The sequence below is a fragment of the Ambystoma mexicanum genome, chromosome 12 (assembly GCF_040938575.1).
Source record: "Ambystoma mexicanum isolate Mex_15411 chromosome 12, UKY_AmexF1_1, whole genome shotgun sequence".
Taxonomy (NCBI): Eukaryota; Metazoa; Chordata; class Amphibia; order Caudata; family Ambystomatidae; genus Ambystoma; species Ambystoma mexicanum.
This window is the reverse complement of record NC_090936.1, coordinates 130505454-130527133: the sequence shown is the minus strand read 5'-3', so window position 1 is coordinate 130527133 and position 21680 is coordinate 130505454. Positions and strand designations below refer to the sequence as shown.

The following is a 21680-nucleotide window of genomic DNA, read 5'->3' as shown; positions in this document are numbered from 1 at the left end:
GAATGAGAGAGCGTGTGTGGCAGGTTACAGTAATAACAGTCACTACGTTACAAACATTCGTAGCAATAAAACCTTTGGTTTAATGGTATCAAAACAATGGTTAAAAGCATGTCTATATGTAACAGAGTTAGCAGCAGCAAACTCAAAACCATCAGTGCTTCGCTGCCAAACATCACTTCCATGTGGGGGATGGAACCCATCACTGGTCATTATCCGTGTGGTAGATGTGGGGTTTGCAATCTCACCAGAAAGACCAAAGAAATAGATATTGGGACCAACAGACCATGGCAACAGAAGACTATGTCTAACTGCAACACTGACCACGTTATTTATCTGATCACATGTCCCTGTGATCTTCCCTATGTGGGGAAAACCAATCGTAAAGTCAAAACACAGATTTTTGAACAAAGGAGCTGCCTGAGAAACAAAACTGATAAAACACCACTGGTCAAACATTTCACCATGATGAACCATGGCCACGAGGATTTTACTTAGACATTCTTTCAGGCACTAAAAGGTGGTAACGTGACAACGCTAGAAAACAGACTGTTGAAGAAAGAGCAAGAGATGATATTTAGGATGAGAAGTGACATTAACGGGCGTAATGAGTCAATTGAATGGCATAAAATAAAAAATGGAGTCAGCTATGTATTAGCCCTTGGTCCACCAATGGTTCAATTGCTTTGGTATGGTACTCTATTACCTTTACATTGATGGTTCCTCATGCATGGATTTGTGGTTAATTTTTGTGTTATTATTGATAGTTGGATCCTTAATGTTAGCACACATTCTGTTCCTTTGTGCTTTTACTGTGGGTTTATTTGATACAGCCCCTAACACCCTTCAATGCCAGCTTTTTCGATAGTTCCAGACTTTCCCAGTAGTATCCTTCTCCATTCTCTTATGACGCTCAGTAAGGTAGAGATCAAGTGACAAGCAAAGAGGGACGTCGCTTCCCCACGTTGCTAGGTTACTGGCTGACTGGCGTCCTCAGCTCCCCGGGCCCGCAACCGTGACTCGTTTAGTTCTAATTGAGTCAACTATTGAAGGTGAGAGGCTTCCACAGGTCTGCTGGTGAACTACCAACAGAGTCGAAGGTACATCCCAGGAGGGAATAAGACCAAGACCAAGTGAGAGTGTGGTTAAAGGCCTTTTTATCTAAAGTTAGAGCAAACAGAATCTACTCTGCTCACGCTGAGAGCACTCTGCAGGAAACATGTTACAATTCAGTTATATACAGAAAAAACGGCATCAACTGTGGGAAGGCCTAGGTGGCACATTAAGGATTGGGATTGGTTGCTAACAGGAGGCATGTATGGGTGCTATATGGTCGGTGATGGCTGATTGGTCCACGGGTGTGTGGTGATTTGACGTCATGATGTAGTATGTGGGTCAGCAGTTCAGCTGGGCTCATCTGTCCACATTTTGCCCTTGTGGCCACACATTCCCATCCATTCATACAGTTGATAGTTTCTTTTGGCAGCAAGGCCAGTAGGTTGCACATGTAAAAACAAGGCATGATTCCCCATTATTGAACATCACTTATATGTCTTTATCAAGGATATCGCTTTCATGTCCAAACACATTCGGATATTGGGTTGGGGGTATTTGTTCAATATAGACAAGGGGAGGTGGGGGTATATGGTTGTTGCGACTGGATTTCAAGAAATATATTTCATCTTAGACGTGCCCTTCCTTGGAGGGGTTTCACTGATTAGGTGTCCAAACAACATAACTCACTATTGGGCAGGGTGTTCAGGGATGGGCTTAGGCCCCCCTTTCATGGCTTTTGGTCTCATGCCACATAATGGTTGGGGTCTTTTGCATTTACACGTAGTGGGTTACCGCCTCGTATGCATTTTCACCTTGTTTGGGAGAAATATACATATAGCATTGTTCACTCTTCATACAAGTTGAGCAATATCATAACACTAAGACAGGGGGTAGTAAGAGAGGAGCAGCTGACACTTAATCACACAACATGAATAGCTGAGTATGACCGACGGTTCACATGACATTGTCTAACAATATGCATGCAATTACATTCTATATTATCGATAGTGAGGTAGCATTGTGCGAGCTTGCATAGGTCTACGGTCCGTTTGCTTGTTATGGGAGTACGACTAATCGTGTACATATTTCAGTGTTATATGTCAGCATACACTCTACCATCATTATAACAGACTAGCATGAGAACTTTTAATAACACACGTATATGTATTTACACTGCTTTGCCCATCAACTCGCTTAAGGTGTCAGCAGGTTTATATGAACTCTTCACACTATGAGAGAGCCTTCTTTTGCACGTACAAGTCGGAAAGGAAAACACATTCACTGATTTAAAGGTCTCTTTCGTTGTTGACTCTGCTCTGGGGTACACACAGATTAGGTTTCTATGGCTCAGGTCTGAGGGATGCAAGGCAGGTTTACGGAGACAGATAGCCCTGGCCTTCGCTCTCTCCCCCTGCGCTTCCTCTGAATGAAATGGAGGGAGTTTGGACGGCAAGTGATACAGTATGGATATTGTTGCGTTTCTGCTGTCAGCCTTCTCATGGGAACCAGGCAATTATGTGGACGGCAGAGAGGAGGTGGCAGGGGGAGTTACGCTGGCTGTTCGCTTTAACAAAGACGGTTGCAGGCTGGGGTGAAATCTGGATGGCTTCTCGCTTGTGTGTAAGATGGAGTCAGTATGTTACAAAATGGAGTCTTGATTTTACTATACAAAAGTATATATGGGGATATGGCAGCGGCCATGGATGTGGTTTTACGAAAGGGGTGATGGTTCCCCGAGGTGTTCCCGCATTAGTGCCTCAAGTCCGGGGCCCTGGACTCGAAGCAGCCACGACTGGGCCTACCTGGGAAGCACAGGAATAAGGGGGTTGGGGGTCTTGAATGTCCCCTCTTTCCACTCACTATGTATTAGCCCTTGGTCCACTAGTGGTTTAATTGCTCAGGTATTGTACTTTCATACCTGTACATTAATGGTTCCTCATTAAAAGATTTGTTGTTTTTGTGTTATTATTGGTAGCCGGATCCGTTGTTAGGCACTTCACACTGTTTGTGCTTACTTAATGTGGGTTTATTTGATACAGCCCCCTACAATTTTAATGCCAGCTTTTTCGACAGTTACAGGCTTTTCCAATAGTATCCTTCTCCATTCCAATATGGCGCTCAGTAAGGTAGAGACCTAGTCACAAGCAACGAGGGACTTTGCTTCTCCACGTTGCTAGGTTACGGGCCGGACGGCGTCTTCAGTTCCACGGGACTGTAACCGTGACTCGTTTAGTTTGAACAAAGCACAGAGTTCTTCACCCTGGCAGATGGTAGCATAGATTGCACCAGATCATCTACACCGCGTTTCAACTATAGGTAATTATTTACCGTCCACGCAGCATCTCGATTCGTCTGATCTCGACGAGTCGCTGGCTCACAGCAGGGATTCTTACATTCTAATAGCCTCTGCTTTTCTTTACAGTCATTTCTCTGCCTTACTACTCTGAAGCAGATGTTAGTGGCTTTATTCCTATGAGGCGCACGTCTAAGGACCTTTGAAGAGCCCTGTTTAAACACAGTGGGCGCAAGGTATTTTACCCACTTTCTGACATTGCTATTCCTCTACTGTCTCCACCCTTATAGCAGAATGCTGGACCCGGATCGATCCACTTCTATTATTCTTTTTTGTAGGCGCCAGCTTTACCGACGGCCACGACCTCTCAAGAACTGATACTCCAGTTTGTCTGAACCATCTTGACACCTCTACTTAAGAAGTGCACGCCAAACTGATTAAACTAGGAATTCCATGCCTGGACCTCTATTCCATTTGCCTTTTACTTTTGAGAGACGATGGCTGCTCTATATGAGATTGAAAAGCAACTTCTTTTGCTTTTCTTGCAGTTGAAAAGTAGTACTTACCTTCCAAACAACTATTTCTACAAGTTGTTCACCCCCACAAGAATCCTACCAAGGTAATTATAACCGTTGGATTGGGTTTCCAGTTCTAGTTACAGGACGTATGTAGAATCTAAGCCTTCTTAGCTTACTCTATTCTCCTTTCCTTTAATCTGACAGGTTACGTTTGTATTTACTCAAACCCCCGCCGATCTTGCTGAATTTAAAATGACTCTTCTGAAGAATGTTCTGTACTCAAAACGCTGCGAACAGAAACATGTTGAGATTTTGTTTTCAGTAATTTAACAGAGTTAAAAACTATTAGCAGTGACCAATCTATGGACTATTGTATGCATTGATATTCCAGTAGCATGTTCGAAAAGATTCTTGAATAGCAATCATTTATGGGTTTTGTTATCTATTCCTATAGATCAGTTTTTTATTACGATTGGGACATGTGTCTATTCACGTGGTTACTGATTTAATACGTTTTTAACCATTGTTTTGATACCATTAAACTTAAGGTTTTATTGCTACGAATGTTTGTAACGTAGCGACTGTTATTACTGTAACCTGCCACGCAAGCTCTATCTCACTCATACTCTCAATCTATCCCACCCCGGAACTAGATAGCGTTTACACTTCAAACATGTGTTTTGATTAGTGTTCACCTGGATTCCTCATACTGCTTTAGTATTGTTTGAATGATACTCAGCAGTGCAGGAAATGTTTGCTTATGTAGAAAAGAAATGAAAGTCAGTAACACTCTGCTTCTGCTGTCACAATGTGCTAAAATTCATAGGCACCATGAGAAGACCAAGTTAGCCATGAAACAGTGAATCCCTCTACACCTACAGTCATCATGTGAGCACACTGCAAATAAAAATCACTAACGCAGGAGACTGAAACCTCTACTGATGTGCGACAGTGTCACCACCTGATGACGTAATACACAAATGCATACAACGCTCATGAACATGGTTTGTGAGTTTAATCTGATCCAACAGTACTTAAAACGACAACAACAGGCCTGCATCCGGCCTGTGCTAGATAAAGGCCTGCTCGCCCTGCAGATGCACAGGCAGCTGGTGCCCCATTACTTACTACTGCAGGCTGACTCCGAACTGCTGCATGGGAAGAGGGGGGCGTGGAGGCGGGATCTTCGCTGAGCGCGGAGGATGCCCCTTTTGCTTACTCAGCAACTTTTCATCATGCCTAAGGAACGAGAAAAAACAATATCTAAATCAAGCAGTATGTATTTCCCTGTGATTTGACTTTACAGAACTGCAACGCTTAAACAATTGCTACAGTGGAACCCTGTGGCCGGTATCAAACTGAAATTAAAAATACTTTGTGAGCCATTCTCTCTTACAGCAAATGTAACTGGTACTGGATGTAGATCTAAAGCCCCGGCAACACGTAACCTCTAGATCTCTGTTGTCATAGCTATTGGCTTTCCAAATCCTTGCTATTGTACAATTCATCATCACCATACTGTTCTATTGCATTCCATCGGCAGGTTTTTTTTTTTGCTCTGATTTTTTAATTTGGGGGTTATCCCACAACACCTCCTACCCAGTTATTTAGTACGAATCCCCTCACCTCCTAAACGATATATCCTTTTAACGCCCCCGACCCCATATTTTTCAATACTTTTTTGGGCCAAAAATCGGCTGCAAAAAACTGTATAAAAAACCCTGGCGATGAATGAACGTTGTATGCACCATACTGTTTATTTCGAATTTGTATTAACAATGTTACTTCTAAAAATGTGGCAAAACTATATGACATACTACATTAAACATCTTATTAAACCACATGCTATGCAAAAATTAAAAACACATAAGAAAAAAGAGAGAAAAGCAGTAAAGTGCATGAAATCCATAAGCTTCACATTTCAGATCAGACATCTTCGCAGAGGCGAAACTAAAGAAAAATAAAGCAACACTGGCAGAATTTAAAATTGGACAATACAGGATTTCATTATTCAAATTCTCAAACCACTTATCGGATATTTCAATCTGGCAGGGGAATCATTCTTTATGAAGCTTGCTACCCCAAAGATTACAAGTTACATTTTTAATTATAACAAAATGAATGGGCCATTCGCAGAATTTAGGAGCTGGGCCCACAAAACAAATTTCACCTTCCAAGGCCTGTCTCGAAGATCCAGCTCATCCTCACTATCATCCCTTTTTTGGGTTGCACCTCCCCCACCTCCCCCCCCTCCTGTGCAGTGTGTCGTTTATACAAGGAGCTTTCAGACAGAAATGCCCAACTATGGTTGAGGTGCAGAATAGCAAAGTGGAGGGAGGAATATTTAAGCTACAAATGCATCTTCCCCCAACTACTTCCTCCACAGCATAGTTTACCACCAAAAACAGTTTTATTATTTAGTTTGAAAGATATATTTTTGTTTTTACCAAATAAAAAGATTCAGCAAGGTAATGGTAGGAAGTGGGTGATGCATATGTAGTGCCAGCCATTGTCCACTATTGCCTCTTAATAATCATCACAATGTCTAAATTATGTTCAATAAATAAGATTAATTTACATACGTGGATTTTTATGCATGACAATATTGTCATTGATATTTTATCTGGATACTCGTTAATCCAGTAGTCACAATCTGTTAGATGCCCAAGTAAATTTCATTAAAAAAAATCTAAGTATGATGTAAGCAAATGTGAACTCTACTTTATAACAATTCATGATTACATCGAGAACACATATTACAATTCTGTTTGTGACCTCATATGTTTTGCTTGCCGCGGTCAATAATACACCCTAAAATACTGACAAACATCTCTATACCTTCAAATTAAGTCACTCCATAAATGCAGAATAGGGTCAGAAATTCCTGTTTGGTTATGAATCTATTCTTATTGCAAATTGAATACAGAGCAAGCGCTCAATTCTATTGAATAATGCTGCAACAAGTTCAGGACAGTTGCGACTCAAAAAACAGGCATGCACTGACACATTCATTAACGTGTTGCTTGAGGTCTGCTCTTATAAATACAGGACATTAACTAAGAAGCACTTTTCCCTAGTATCCAATTATTCAATATAATCCGGCAGTTACAAATACACATTTATCATACACTACAATTTGAAAATCCTATATTTGCTCAGTTTTCCTTATGTCCCACCCTAGCAATTAAAGCAAAATGATATTATTGCAACCCTCTACTCCTATCCCCCATACCATACTATCTATTATATTTTTACAGCACAAACCTCGCTTGATGGCAACCCAGTGCTGTAGAAATTGGCAGCGAGAATTTAAGACATCATCAAGGAAACATTAGAAATAATTATAACAGTACAATATATGGCTGGGTGTGTGCACAAGATAGCTGGAATCTTGGCTACACCAAGGGGTTGTTGAAAGAGCCAGGTCTACAGTTCTATCCTAAACTGAAGCAGATTTGAAGCAGACTTGGGGCAGTTTGGATTGTTACTGGGATGGAGTTGCAGAAGACTGGAGTGTATCATGACAAGGACGGTCTCCTAGTTTTTGCCTTGCGAGCCAGACTAGGTTGAAGTCTCTGGTGATGATCTTACTGAGAGATAACTGGGTGCCCGATGTTTTAAGTTTGGCCATTCGGTAGTCCAGCATACTGGTGGCGGTTGCCTTGTAGGTTTTGGAGTGGTCTGGAAAGGTCCCCATGATGACAAGGGGTTCATGCTGCGCACGCTGTGTCGATAACTGGGGATGTCAGCAAACTGGGCTTTAATGTTGCAATTTCATATGTATGAAAGTGCAGTTAATTTTGGTTGGGATGTTACTTTTAATGTTATCGTTTTTCTAGAGTTGATACATATTAGCTTGCACACGCATAGAAATATAAAATATTAAATCCACCAAATGTAAATACGTACATGCACATTAATAAAAATACACGGGGAATTCATGAATCTCAATATAGTGGGCTTTTCACAAATGAATCAAAAACACAGTAATCAAGGCTTGTTTGCAAAGTGAACTTTGAAACTGATTCTGTGAGGTTTTAGAAGCCAGAGGATGGGAGAATAAGTAACTTCACAACCGTCACAGTGAGCTAGCTGCATAAACTGGCCATGAGTTTTATGATCTGATAAACATCGCAAGATGGCAGAGGTAATCTCCTGATGAATGGGCACGTGACACAAGGGGTTTCACTATTTCTTTTGGCTAGCAGTAAAATTTGTGGTGAGCCAGTGCTTTAAGTGGGGTAAAAAATTGAGGGGGGGCCCTCGTTTGGGGGCGTGGCTTCCACTGCGGGCGTGGCCTAAAAGTGCACAAATCATAAAGGTGCGCAAACAAATATATAAATGTATTTGAGCATTTATATATTTGTTTGCGTACTACTATGATTTGTGATTTTTCAAGCCTTCTTTTATATACATAGCAATGTTACATATTTCTATGTTTATACAAGGTGGCTTGTAAGTGCACAAACCATAGTAAGTTATGCACACTTGTGTGCTTACCTTACTATGGTTTGTGTAATTTTCAAGCTGCCTTTTATAAACAGACATTTGTAACATATGTCTATGTTTATAAAAGACGGCTTGAAACGTAGCCATCTTTTATAAAGCATTGAGGATGGACAAAACCCAAGGTGGCTTTGTCCGTCGACAAAGCTATATAAAAGATGCCTTGAATTGTGTACGATTCAAGCCGTCTGTTATAAACATATAAATACGTCTACGTTTATAAAAGATGGCTTAAACGTACACAGTTGAAGGCATCTTTTATAAAGCCTTGCCAAAGCAGAAAGGCGCCTAGGGCTCAGTGATCTCTGCTTACAGCAGAGATCACAAGAGCCCGAGGTGTCTTTCACCCTCTGCGAACCTGCGGGCTCCGTGATCTAATCTGCAGATTAGATCACAGAGCCTGCGGGTTCGCTGAGGGTCAGTGACCTGGCGAGGGAAAACTAAGGGACTCTAGCTTCCTCTGATGGCCCCTCAGATGAGGGGTCATCAGAGAAAGTTACAGTGACTGAGGGAAGTGCCAGCCAGTCACAGCAACGCTGTGCTTGGCTGGCACTTCTGTCAGCTTGCCTGACGTTAAAGTGGCGGGCGCATGTCCCGTCGCGGATGCGGCCGCGGCAGGGTAATGCGTCCTGCCATGGCGTGGTGAGGCCGGGGGGCCCCGGAAGGGCCCCGGCTCAGCCCCACTTTTTGGAGTCTGCCGGGGCCCAGCCCCGTCAGGCCCGAGCCCACTTAAAGCACTGGGGTGAGCCAATGCCCAACGCCAACTAATGAGAAGCCAGGAGTTGCAATAGCAATGTGCTATGTGCGATAAAGCGGCGGGTATTTAGATTACAATTTTCCAAAGAAACCAATGACCTGGGGAATGAGGTTGCATCACTAACTCAAATAGACATTATTTACCGAGCCTTCCTCATATTGCTTGAAATATTTACGAGAACTATGTGCAATTAAACATTAACGTTAAAAGATCTTAGGCTGGTTATTGCTAGTAATGACCCACCACAACAAATCCTAAAAGGAGGTTTGTTCTACACATGAGCTGAAGATAGTAGTTAAGGTAAGTGCTACCAATAAAACATAGGAATTGGAGAAAGCTGGGATTTCTTTAAAGAAGGTTTTGTCCAATCACATTTGGGGGGTGGATTGGAATAAAGAATCTGGGAGTGTTTTAACTGTTGCAAACATTTATAAAGGTTGTCAACTGATGTTGTTTGCTGAGACTTGGGTTGATTTGGTCTTCCGTTACCAACTAATTGTTCCATGGAGAATTGTACAATATACTTGCTTCACGTACAATTTTGTACTCACTTCTTAAGTGGTGGGCCTGTTTGGGTTAAGATAATTAGAGGCCAATCTGCACATAGGTGTGGCATGAGGTTTGGGGGTGATGCAGTCAAAGTTCCTAGGGATGGTGTTGAGGCGAGCCGTGATGTGGTGAGCCACTTTGAGAAAGGCCAGGTGTGCTGCTCAGAGCCCTGCAGGGGGCATTACCCCCCCCATTGATATGTAAGATAAATAGGACCTGTGCCATTTGGAAATCCTTGGAGGAAGGGCGTGATCTTGTGGAGTAGTGTGATCCGATACCAAGCTGTTTGAGACTTTTGATGATGGGTTTTTGGAAGGACGGATTGCTATCCAAAACCATACCATAGGTATTTTGCCGAGTGGGTGAGGTGAGGGTGGAACCCAAAATGTAGTTCATCTAGTCCCCTTTAGGTGGGTTACTGCTTGGGGTCGGGGGCCCAGGAGTACACATTCAGTCTTGGAAATCTTTAAATAGGCACTTGTCATACACATTTGAATGGTTGCAAGGCATGCGTGAATGCGAGTAATATCTTGTGGGCCCTTGTCTTTTATTTACATCTGTGAATCATCTTAATATGTGTGGACTGTGATGTTGGGGTCATCTAGGACTGAGCGCAGCAGTTCCTTTTAAAGGTTAAAAAGGGATTCCACAAGTGACGGGTGGGCGACACAAGATGGCTGATCATTAGCTTCACGTTTATCAGGAAAGTCATTGAGAAGGCAGTTGCATACCACAAAAATCGAGCACTGCTCCAGGCAGGGGCGTTGCTAGGGGGGGCTAAGGGGGCTATAGCCCCTGATCTTTTGGTTGTAGCCCCAGATAAAATCTCAGGAGCTACAGCCAAAAGACTACCTAGCCCCCAGTCCCAACAGTTCCGACATCAGCATAGCCCCGGGTCTTTTCCAGACCTAGCAACTCCCCTGGCTCCAGGAATACTAATCCACGTTCCATCCCAAATGCAGCACTGAAAAAGCCACCATCCAGGTGGCCGTCAGCCACCATCATATTATCGACAATGGGGACTTGTGTCTGCTTGTCCTGCTGGACCTCTCGACTGCATTCGACAAAGTCGATCATCACACACTGTTCACCCTCCTTGCATACAGCATGGTTTTTTCTGGCACTCTCCTGAAATGGTTCAGATCCTACCTATCTGGCAGACACCAGGACTGGAGCTTGGTGTCTGCCAGATGGGTAGGATCTGAATGCACATGCATATGGGCAGAATGGTGTCTGCCAAACTAAAGGCAATTTGATAGAGCTAACATTCTAATCAATCATTAAAAAAAATGTATAAAGCACATTTCTGCCTTACCTGCGAGCACGCATATGATTCTTCTGCTGATGGAAGCAGGGGTAAACTTTGAACTAAACCTCCGAAGTATTAAATAAACATGATAAATGAAAGCATTATCAAGAAATATGGGGAACGTTATTTTCTCTCCGGGGGATAATCTGTATTTGACGAACCTAATATTAGAGTCTGTAAATCTTACACGATTCCTAGGTTATATAGCATTTAAAACAGATTTTGCTCCAGAATTGTATTTAAATAACATATTTCCAACCTGAAGTACATTACATGTAAAATTCAGATTAAACGTGTTTTTTGTGGCCGAGGTCAGTCTGTAATGCAAAATGTTGTCTCTGCCCTTTAGGGGTGGAAGCGGTTTCCCATTTCTTGCTGAACTGTGGAAAGTATTTATCTGCAAGGAAGAGATGGTTGTTCCCATTTATTTCAAGCATCACACTTGCATTCCTACTGAGCTTTGTTCTATGCAAAATGATCTGTAACAAGGATGACATATTTGCAGTGTCAGGTTTCTTGTCTAGGCCTGTTAAATGTACTCCATGTACAGTTTAAATTCTTTGATGTATTTGTATGGTGTCCAAATCGAACTGTATGTATTATGACGCACTTTCACGGGCTAGTTCCCGAAATAAACGATGCTTGAAATCCCTGTACATACGTCAGCCACACTTCCGCCAAAGCCGCTATCCGACAATGGTAAATTGCGTAGAATCGTAGCCAAACACGCACTTTGTAGCTCGCACATAAAGTAGACGCATCAAGTCTGCCAGTACTTTGGCTTGATTATCCTGAACGTGTAAATCAAAGAGGTAAGTGCTTTGAGGCATCAGTCGGAGGCCTAATCAAAAGACCCCAGCCAGCGGCTTTCATCCCGCCGTGACAGTGAAAACCCCTGGTGTCAGCACGTCAAAGCTCTTCCAATGTTAAACATGGCGCTGGGGAAGCGTCTGCGCGCCTCTGAAGACGTCCAGCCTCTGCGATCTCGCGACACGCGGTGTATGCAAATGCTGACGTTACCAATGACAAGGCGATAAATTAGCCGCAGTCCAACCCTGCTCTTAGGAAATGAAAAGTCCCCGTGATTAGCTAGAGTGCACAGGTGAACGCAGGGGAAGTGCACCCCATGAAGAACAGCTTGCGGTGCACGTTGTGTGCAATTATTTACAAACACTACACGGAAGCGAGGCAGGGTGACATCCTGCATGTTCTGTTAACGCTTTAGTGACACCGCCCTTCAATTTAGGGCGCAAGGAACTTTTGAGATGAAGGCCATTATGCATTTCTGATCTCTAGCTCCATATCAGAATCTGTTATACTATCCAAGAATAATATTTGCCTCGTGTATGCCTACAAAATAAATCCATGAACAGGCTGGCGATGATTTAGTGGTAATACAATGTGAGGAGCTAGGTGGGTTCAGATGAAGGTTATTATATATTTCTGATCTGTTCCTCCATTCAACAGTCAATTACACTATACAAGACTAGTAAGGTCTATTACTAAATCGTTGCACCCTTGTATTGCTGGGTGTAACAAAATGTAATCCAGAACATTTTAGTAATGCTGTAAATGTACCCTTATTTAAGGCACAAGAAGATTTGTAATGCAAAAGACTCCCACGTGCAGCATGCGCCATGTGCATCTATTTAAGAAAATCACTGTACAGAAGAAACTACTCAGGAGGATTTCTAAGTGTTTAGTACCGTTAATGTGATGAACTTGTATGGTTTTCTCTGTTTTATGGATAATTTCTAATATCTGAATAAACGTCATAATGAATGTAATGCAAAATCTGAATATTTCTTCCCTCTGCTTCAGTACAATACTTTCTTACACTTATGTGATAATTGCCTCGTTGGTGGCCCGTAATAACTAATAATGGCCATTCGCCAGCCCCCATGGCCTGCCCCAAGTTAATTGTCTCAATTAGCAGGCTTTGGGGCCAGTGGTTTTACTGTTTCATTTGTAATGTTTGCATCCCAAGAACGACAACCTGCTTACCAAAAAACAAAAATAATACTCCAAAGCAAGAGGGCCGCCATGAAAAGTGCAATGCAAGCTCTAGACAGAGCCCCCTTTCTCTTTCCACGGTGGCAAGAAAACAAATGAGGAGGAGCGGATTATGGATTGATGGAGGAGCAGTGGGACCAAGAAGGTAACTGCACTCATATCTAGTTTAATTTAAGAAATACGAGGGAGTTGTGAGGGAGGGTAGTGGGGTGAAGCGCCTGTGAAAAACCCCAGAGGTAGCCTGCCATAAATAGGATTACCTGTTCTCGAGACTCTCCTTTTGAGAACATCCACTCAGGAACTGTGCCGTTGTACATGTCCTCTGTCAACAAACATTTCTTCTTTTGAGTCTGCCATGTCCGGTCCTCCCACCCTCATCCAGCCCCTGTTCTCACCTCTTCTAGCCCTGCTAGTTTTCTCTCAATTAAGGGCCTACCTCCCCTCGGTCTATCTTACCTGCTGCCCCACCACCAGGCCACGCTTCCCAGTCCTTTGCCTGCCCTGACGCTCCTTTCTTCCTTGATCTTCCCACACCCTGAGTGTCATCCCCGACACCTCATGAATCCTCAGATTATCCGTCCTCACCTCTGCCCTCACACATCCTTTAGATGGCTGGCCTTCCATCCACACATGTTCCGGGGCAGAACACTGTCCTCCGTGCAGACCGCCGCCACCTATTAGTACTCACCGAGCTGGTGATTTCAGATATGTGTTTCATGGCGCATACTTGTCACCGCAGAACGCCCCAAATTTAGTAGAGGGGCTCCCCTAGTGGGAGTGCCCAACATTACAGACACCTGAACAAAGGGTTTGCCCCCTGACAGGGGGGCCCATCAGGATTCCCTGGGCTTCTGCCAGCATACATGGTGAGTTCTGTGGGGCCCCACACTGCTGCAATCCATGCCGGGCTGCATCGGATCTACGCATACCAGCCAAAATGGACTGGAGGCCCCGGATATGGTCTGCCTGAGAGGATCCTGCCAACCAGAGACCTCAGAAAGAAGAAAGAACACAAAGAACTAGACAGCCCAGGCCAAGCCAGGCTTTTTCCCCAAGGAAAAAAAATAGTTACAGTGCACTGTACAGAGATTTTTTGTATATTTTTTAAATACTTTATTTTTAAAGAATGTATGCATTTTGAACAGGATTTTTCAAAAATATTTTCGAAATGTCTAGGTGTATATTGTAAATAGTGTCTTGTGATTCTCCCTTGTTATACAACATTTGTAGAACTCTGCTGCTCTACCAGAAGAAAGGTAGAAGTAATCAAAAGAACAACGAAACGAAATAACCTTAGGAAAAAAGGAACAGTGGTTTTAAGCAATGTCTCAGTGTATAGCAACGTGCGATTCCTCAGCTAAATTCACCCGTTAGTTCCTTAGAGGCAGTTCAAACGTAAGAGAAACCGAAAACACAGACTTCCACGCCCGTGGTGGTGATGGATCAGAATTGCTTATGAGTGACAGCAGAGAAGACAACATTCACATTCCAACTCCAAATTCTGCAATTTTGTAAAACAAAACCTTTGGAAGGTGAATTGCTATAGACTAGATTGCTGCCAGATCAGAGCTGCAATACTCCACCTGAACGGGCCAGGTAGGAAAAGAATGTAATAATGTGATCCTGGTTGCACCGACGTGGATCCACTTTCTCCTTCAGCACGCAGCGGCTGATTCGAGACCCTTTGCACATAGACTGAGGGACACCTGAATGATCTCATGGTTTGGATGAAGAGAGCTAGACCTCCCGGGGTCCAGTCCTCATGAACAAGATGGCCAACCTCATCTACTGAGGAAGTGGCGTAGAACACTGCCACCTGCCTGGTGCAGGAGATCCCATCATTCCGCAAAGTGAAATGGCCCAGCTATGGACAGTTCCAATACGCTTGAGAACCAAAAGTGCGCGGTGGCCACAGTGGCACAAACACAATCATGAAGCATCGCAAGCTCCTTCAGAAATTCTGAAGCGGTTTTGCAATCAGGGGCAGCTGGATCAGACATGGACACCCAAGACTCTACCAGGGACGCAGCAAGGCACCAACTAGTCACCAGTCAGAGCCAAAACTCCGAGGTCCATATCCATGGGCCCCGACTCCTGATACAGAGGAAGAAAGAACTTTGTTGTGCAGCAACCACACATGCGTTTGAGAAGACAGTCACCGCAGACGTCTGCTATCCTGTTGAGGCCACCTGGCAGATGCTTATGCAGCCCCTTTTTTCTATGTACAATGTCTGCGATAGCCATCATGATGTGGGGGCATACAGGGCACCAACCTTTTGGTATCAGCAGAGGGGCACGCTAAAGTACCCGAGTTGCTATGGAACATGGGATATACACATGGTTAGCCTAGTGCCTCAAGTGAAATCACACTTACCAACCTTTTCTCATCCATGAAATCATGTTTAAATATGTGGCCCCGCCTGCCACTTTCAAATGCATGCAAGAGGCTGCTAGGTACCCCCATACAACAATACAAAAATAGGGGTGCCACACAGCAGACCCGCATATTGATTATTTTGTATGCGCTTATACACAAGTGTTTCAAAGCGCAACCATGCATGGGAGGGAAAGACATAGGGAACACAAAGACAAGCGATCTTACTAGGCATGGTACATTCAGATTATGCAGGTGAACAGAAAGGGAAGTGCGTGGAGGGGGAGGGACTGTATTCCTCTGGTGGGTGGAGTTCGTCCTGCATACACAACATATTAAAATTCCTTCGGGCAGAATCACACAATCCCATTCAAAAGTGAAAGCAAAAGAAGGACTGGCATGGCAAAGCCACACACACACACACACACACACAGTGAAACCAAAACCCAAAGAAATATGGCTACATACACATCTGGAGGCAAAATCCTCCATTCCAAGGTCGAAAGAAACCATCAGGCAAAAGTGGGATCTGTGGTGGGCTTTAGGATAGCATTATCGTTTACCCCCACGAGATTCTTAGCGATTATAAACCACATGCCCTCAAAGTTATGAAGCGCTTTGAAGCATGCAAAACAATGAAAGCAATTTAACAATAGCCAAAAATAAAGCCGATCACGTTGATAGGAAAATCCTACTCTTGCCCAAAAAGGGAAAGTAGAGAAGAAGGGAAAACGATTATCAGACTCGTTACTCTTTCCAAATGGACCAAAATCTACACTAGACTCAAGCCTGGCTCCCTTTACTTTTGGGGGATTCACACTTGGCAGCTCACCCTCGGAGCAGATGTTGAGCCAGAACCCGAAGTACTCTCCCCACAAGGTGGCAGAATTCTCGGCAGTGCATAATAAAAACATATCCATTTCTTATATAGCGCTAGACACCCTTGGGTCTCAGAGCACTGAAATAACAGATGGCCTTATTATCCCACAGGGTGGTACTCAATTTATCGACCCCGGAAGGATTCAAGGCCGAGTTGGCCTTGCTGGGATTCGAACCTACCATAGCGGGTTGCGCACAGGTATCGGGAGACGAGTGTTCAACTGGCTGTGCTATCTGACCGGCTATCACGACCCTATAATATATTGTCCGTCCTCGTCACCAGGTACCTCATCAACCTTTAGGATATGAAGCAGTATAAACTGACACATGGACGTCATAGCTCCACGCTGAAGGATAGACCGTAAATATTACATGTATTAACCTATAGCATGCCAAAGACCCAGTCCATAAAAAAACACCCAAATAAATGTCATCCTCATTGCTCACTTAGATCTCATGAATTCATTAAAGAGGGGGGGCTTTGAAAGGGGCAAATAGGAAAATGCATGTCTAGCAGGACTGAATTAAAAAAACTGCGAAGCCTGAATAACGGAGGAGCAATGGGCATGGAAACCCGCGAGATGATTTATGAAATGGTGTCAGAAGGTAGAAAGGCCTACATCTCCAAGTAGTCACAAATACAACCTCCCCAGTAAAGTGTGGGGTTTACAAGGATTAAAGGGGGCCCAAAAATACCTCCCCATCACAGAGTAGGTAGTAAAAACTGCTCCATTCTTTTTTTTTTTACAGTTCACATGAGCAGTGCCCTAGTGAAGCGATGTAAAATGCCGTGAGGTCAGATACAGCTATGCACTTACAGATCTAAAGACTTTCCAGGAGATGCTAGGCCAGTGCTCAGTTATAGCACCAGAAATATAAAAGGGACAACTGTCAAAGTGCTCCAGTTGAAACGCTCAACCTGCGCCCAACCCCAGCTTCAATCAAGTGCCTGTTGGGCTATGAGAAGCAGGTCAGGCTATTGCTAAAGCAAACAGCACTATAACACAGGGAGCACCTGAAGGATCCATCAAGAAAAACCACCAAGATAGTACCTACAAGAACACCATACTCCCAAACAGGCAAGGCATTAGACTCCTAAACTGGCTGGATATGAGACAGCAAAACCAATAAGGTGATGGGCTGGGAGGTTTGGAATTAATCTTAACCTCTGGGCAACCCTACAGACCATTGTGCTTCACCCGAGGAGGCATTTCAGAAGGGGAAAGACCTTGTGCAAATCAGGCTTGGCCCCACCCGAAAAGGGGCAGTCCAGCCCGAACTGCTTGTTCACATCCCTTCTGCGCGAGACCACAAGCATCCCCAAACATGTTTCGGTCTCGTTGGGCCTCATCAGTGAGGAGTAGTTTGGGTCTCTAGGCCTAGCAGGTACGTGACCCACATCTGGGCATACCCGTCCCACTCAGGGCGACTACGCCAAAACAAAAGAGGTGATATCTGGAAGGTTTAGAATGAATCGTAACCCCTGGAAATGCACTGGGCAACCCTCCAGACCATCGTTCTTCACCTGCCAAGGCATCTCAGAAGGGGAAGCACCTTGAGATATGAAAAAGCCGCAACAAAAGAGGTTTGGTGAGACTCCACTATGCATGGCAGTATAACACATTAAATATAATGCAAGATTGAGGTCGGGGGGAATGGATGTGAGATTGTGGGAATCCCCGCCCAATCACCTAAACACTACACTATAATCAAAATCCCTCCTCAGTAACCTGCCAGTCAGTATTGACCATCTATTCACAGTCAACAGGTACTAAAGCCATACAAATGCAGATATAATCCGAATCTGCATTTGCATGTCACAGGAATCCTTCCCCAGTTTAGGGGTAGGAGCACCAGGAGTTTTAAAAAGAACATTTCCAGCCCAGGGATATTGGTAAAGATACCGCTGCATCTACGTATGGCCTACAGTCAGAAACTCACACTCAAACTGTCAGGAAAAACTCTCGTCAGCCCCATCTGTCTAAATTCATCCCAGCCCTTACTAGTCAAACATCATAAGGTCGTCCCAAGTCACATAATCAACCCAAGTGGAACTACCCCCTGCTGGGAAGAATGCGTTGCTGCATAGTGAACAGCTGTCCAATAGGAATGACAATACCAATGATGTCACTCTGCTCAACCAGGAAAAGGTAGGGAGATTAAGCCTTTACTCACCAGGAGCAGCTACTCAAAGAAAAAACAGACACAGGTCTCTGGGATCTCTCGCAAATACTGGCAACCTTTGAATTACTGAAGGGCCCAGTTGTAAATGCCTGGGTTGCAGAAGAAAAAGGTCCCAACAGACAGGCTAAGCCAGAAAATATTACTTAACAGCAGGATAACAACTTCCATATCTCTGATCACATGTCAAGCCCCTTGTTGGCTGGCTGTCTCAAGGAGCAGGAGCAGTTATTTATTAGAAACACCTGGAACCTCATGAATGAATAGGGCGCAGATGTCCCCAAGTTTACCATCAGTCCCATGGATTGAAGGTGGTCAATGGCAATGTTGATGTGGCAGCGCAACATGTTCATCCTGAGTTTGAAGTAGCAGGGAATCCAGGTATCTAACCTTCCATGCACCTTGGGAATGGAGCCAGGAACTGATTGGGTGGACAAGCTGAGAAAGAGGGAAAGTGTAACACGAGTGCTTGCCTGCAAGAAGGGGCCTGAAAATTCTTGGTGACAGCACGCAGTTAGGGTGGTGAGACCTATATGTCCTTTAGATCTGTTGAATTTAGCCAGTATCCTGGCCACAGGGCACCCATCAAGAGGGGAATCACTTCCATTCTTATCAGTGTTGGGTAACCACCACTGTATTTAGGACCTAAAAATTGATGACTGGTCTATGTGCCCAGTGATTTTTGTGGCCGTCATTTGTTAACTTGTGGACCAGCCCTTCCTGGGTCATCTTCCTGGTTCCCTCTCATGTTGTTCCTTGCCCCCACTCCCGCCCGCCTTCCAGCCTTCGCTCTACCCCTGATTGGCCTGTGCAGGCCCAGGTCAATCCAGCTACAAGGGCCTTGCCCCCCTCACGCTTCAGGTTAGCAGAGATTTGAGCCTGTGTGCCCAGTAATTTTTGTGACCTTAATTGCTACCTTGTGGCCCAGGCTACCTGCGCCATCTTCCTGGTTTCCTTTCCTTGTTGTTCCTTGCACTCCCTTCTCACCCGCTTCCTAGCCCTCTCTTGACCCCAATGAGCCCATACAGGCCCTATTCGGATATCCTTCCAGGGTAGCCCCTGTCTGCTGCAGCCCCTGTGGCGAACGACCCAGACGCAAAGGACAGCTCCCACAGAAGCAGCTCCAGATGGTGTCTGCCGGTGTCAGCCGGGTAAGCAAGAAGCCTGCAGCCATCAACCTTCTGCGACTGACATGGTAGGTGCAGTGTGGACAGGGGGGTAGCAATCACAGCACCCCACTAAACTGACCCACCCATCAAATTACTCTTTCTTATTGACGCGGGGAAAAACGTCTGGAAGGAAAAGGTTCAATAGGGATATCCTGGTCTCCAAGCCAGGCCTCCCTATAGTTGATGCCCACATCAGCGCTTCCCTCCAGACAGCCACTAACCAATATCCTCTTTGCCGCTCCCCATTCAAACCTTTAGACCCCTCATATGGTCTATGTTCGGTCTCATTTCTCCTCCTCTCCCATTTATGGCGGCACCTGGTGGGAGGACCTTGTGGCCCCTTTCAATCCTCCAAGACCCTCATCAATGTCTATCTAAATTGTACCATAATGGTCCAGGGTTCTCAGCCCAATCTCCTCCTCCTTGACAGGCATCACCTGCGTCTCATCAATTTCCTTCCTTCTTCTGCCACTCCTAATGGTGTCCGATCAAAGATTCGAATCCAAAAGGATTGAATGCCATAAGATCGAGTCAATTTGACCTAAAACAAAAGGGTTGAATTATTTAGTTTTTTAAATATATATTTTTTTGGGTTTCGGTTTTTGAAAAATAAGTGTTTTTTACCACAAAAACAGGGGTTTGTGGGGAGCCCGAAAAAAAAAAAATCGACCCTTTTGTTTTAGGTCCTTTTGATTCGACCCTTTTGTCATTCGATCCTTTGCATTCGAATCTTTGACCTATCACCACTCTTAACACCTCTCTGGCCCCTCTGCCACCTCATTCCTCCGCTGCCTTTCTCGCACCCAACTTCTCCTCTGGCCACCTCTGTCTGCTGCCTCTGCCCACTCTCTGGTCCTTCTACCACCTGCGCTGGGTGTACCCCACTCCTGCACCCCACCCCGGAAGTCTTTCAAATATGGCAACCTGCTCCACATAGCTACTCTCAACTCTCGCTGTGCTGTGAAACATTCCTCTGATATCTGCCACCTGCTTAAAGACTTTGACCTGGATGTCCTCGCTCTCACTGAGACAAGGTTCATTGCCAGCACTGTCAAATGCTTTGACACTCTCCTCCCTGTGGGCTACAAGATCCTCTCTGAGCTCCGAACCAACCAGGTTGGAGGTGGATCGGCCCTGATCTTTCCGGAATGGGTCCCTGCTCCTATTAACATATCCAGGTGGGTGCTTAATCCACTTTTTACTGTGCCGTAGAATCAAAACTGAGTTAGAGGGAGAGACAGGGCGGGTTAAGTCAGTCTGCCGGGTCCATGAAATAGTACAAAACAACCTCTTTTTTATTTTATATGGTTTTTATTCTAGATATCAGCCCATTATAATGGAATTCACAAAAGAAGACGGGTATTGGATCCCCCCTGTGTGTGCATACATGCATATTCTAAATTGAAGGCCGCAAGAATTGGATTTGTGCAGGTGTTTTCAGTGGTACATGTTCACCCGTGTCAAGTATTAGATATACTGTGAGTGGAACATATCTAATTGAGATAATGAGAAGCGGAGAGTCTGCTCAGGATATTGAAGTGAGCTTGTTGTCTCTTGTTTAGTAACTAATCAGCCGCCTGTATCTACTGATGAAAATAGGAGGATTGACTCCCGAATGAAGGAAGGGCGGTTGTGTGATTTTGGTCCTGATGAAGGTAGCGAGTGGCATGCCCCAGAAACCAGTCGACCCTGTTCTTTTGATTAAATCTATAGGCGACTATAGAAAAATATTTTTAAAGTTATTGTCGCTCACTGCAACATAGCAATGTACAGGTGTTTTGGCCATACATAGTATTAATGAACACTGGGATTGGGGAGAATACATTTTATAAACCCTCCCTAGATGCAGATCGGATGCACCCAGAGCCAATAAACATTTCATATGTGTCTTTTACTGTATGGTATGGGCTATGAGTGACGTCCAGTCTGGCATCTTGTTTGGCGGGTACTTTGTAAATAGAAGATGGGTTTGGAAACCAGTGGGAGTCCCAAAACAGTTAGGAACACCTACCGGTCCCCCATTGAACGGTACACACAGAATCGGTAGAAAAACAACTCCAACAAAGAAGAAAATGAGGG

At 44.4% G+C, this 21680-nt stretch overlaps 1 protein-coding gene across 6 annotated transcripts in view; it reads right to left on the bottom strand.

The window, feature by feature from the left end:
* Positions 1 to 21680, bottom strand: part of ARHGAP8 (Rho GTPase activating protein 8) — a 664042-nt gene that overhangs the window by 201917 nt on the left and 440445 nt on the right. For all 6 annotated transcript variants that reach the window (XM_069628159.1, XM_069628161.1, XM_069628162.1 and 3 more), the window contains one exon: positions 4993 to 5103. In XM_069628159.1, coding sequence (XP_069484260.1) covers positions 4993 to 5103 — 111 coding nt within the window. The remainder of the gene's footprint in view (positions 1 to 4992; positions 5104 to 21680) is intronic.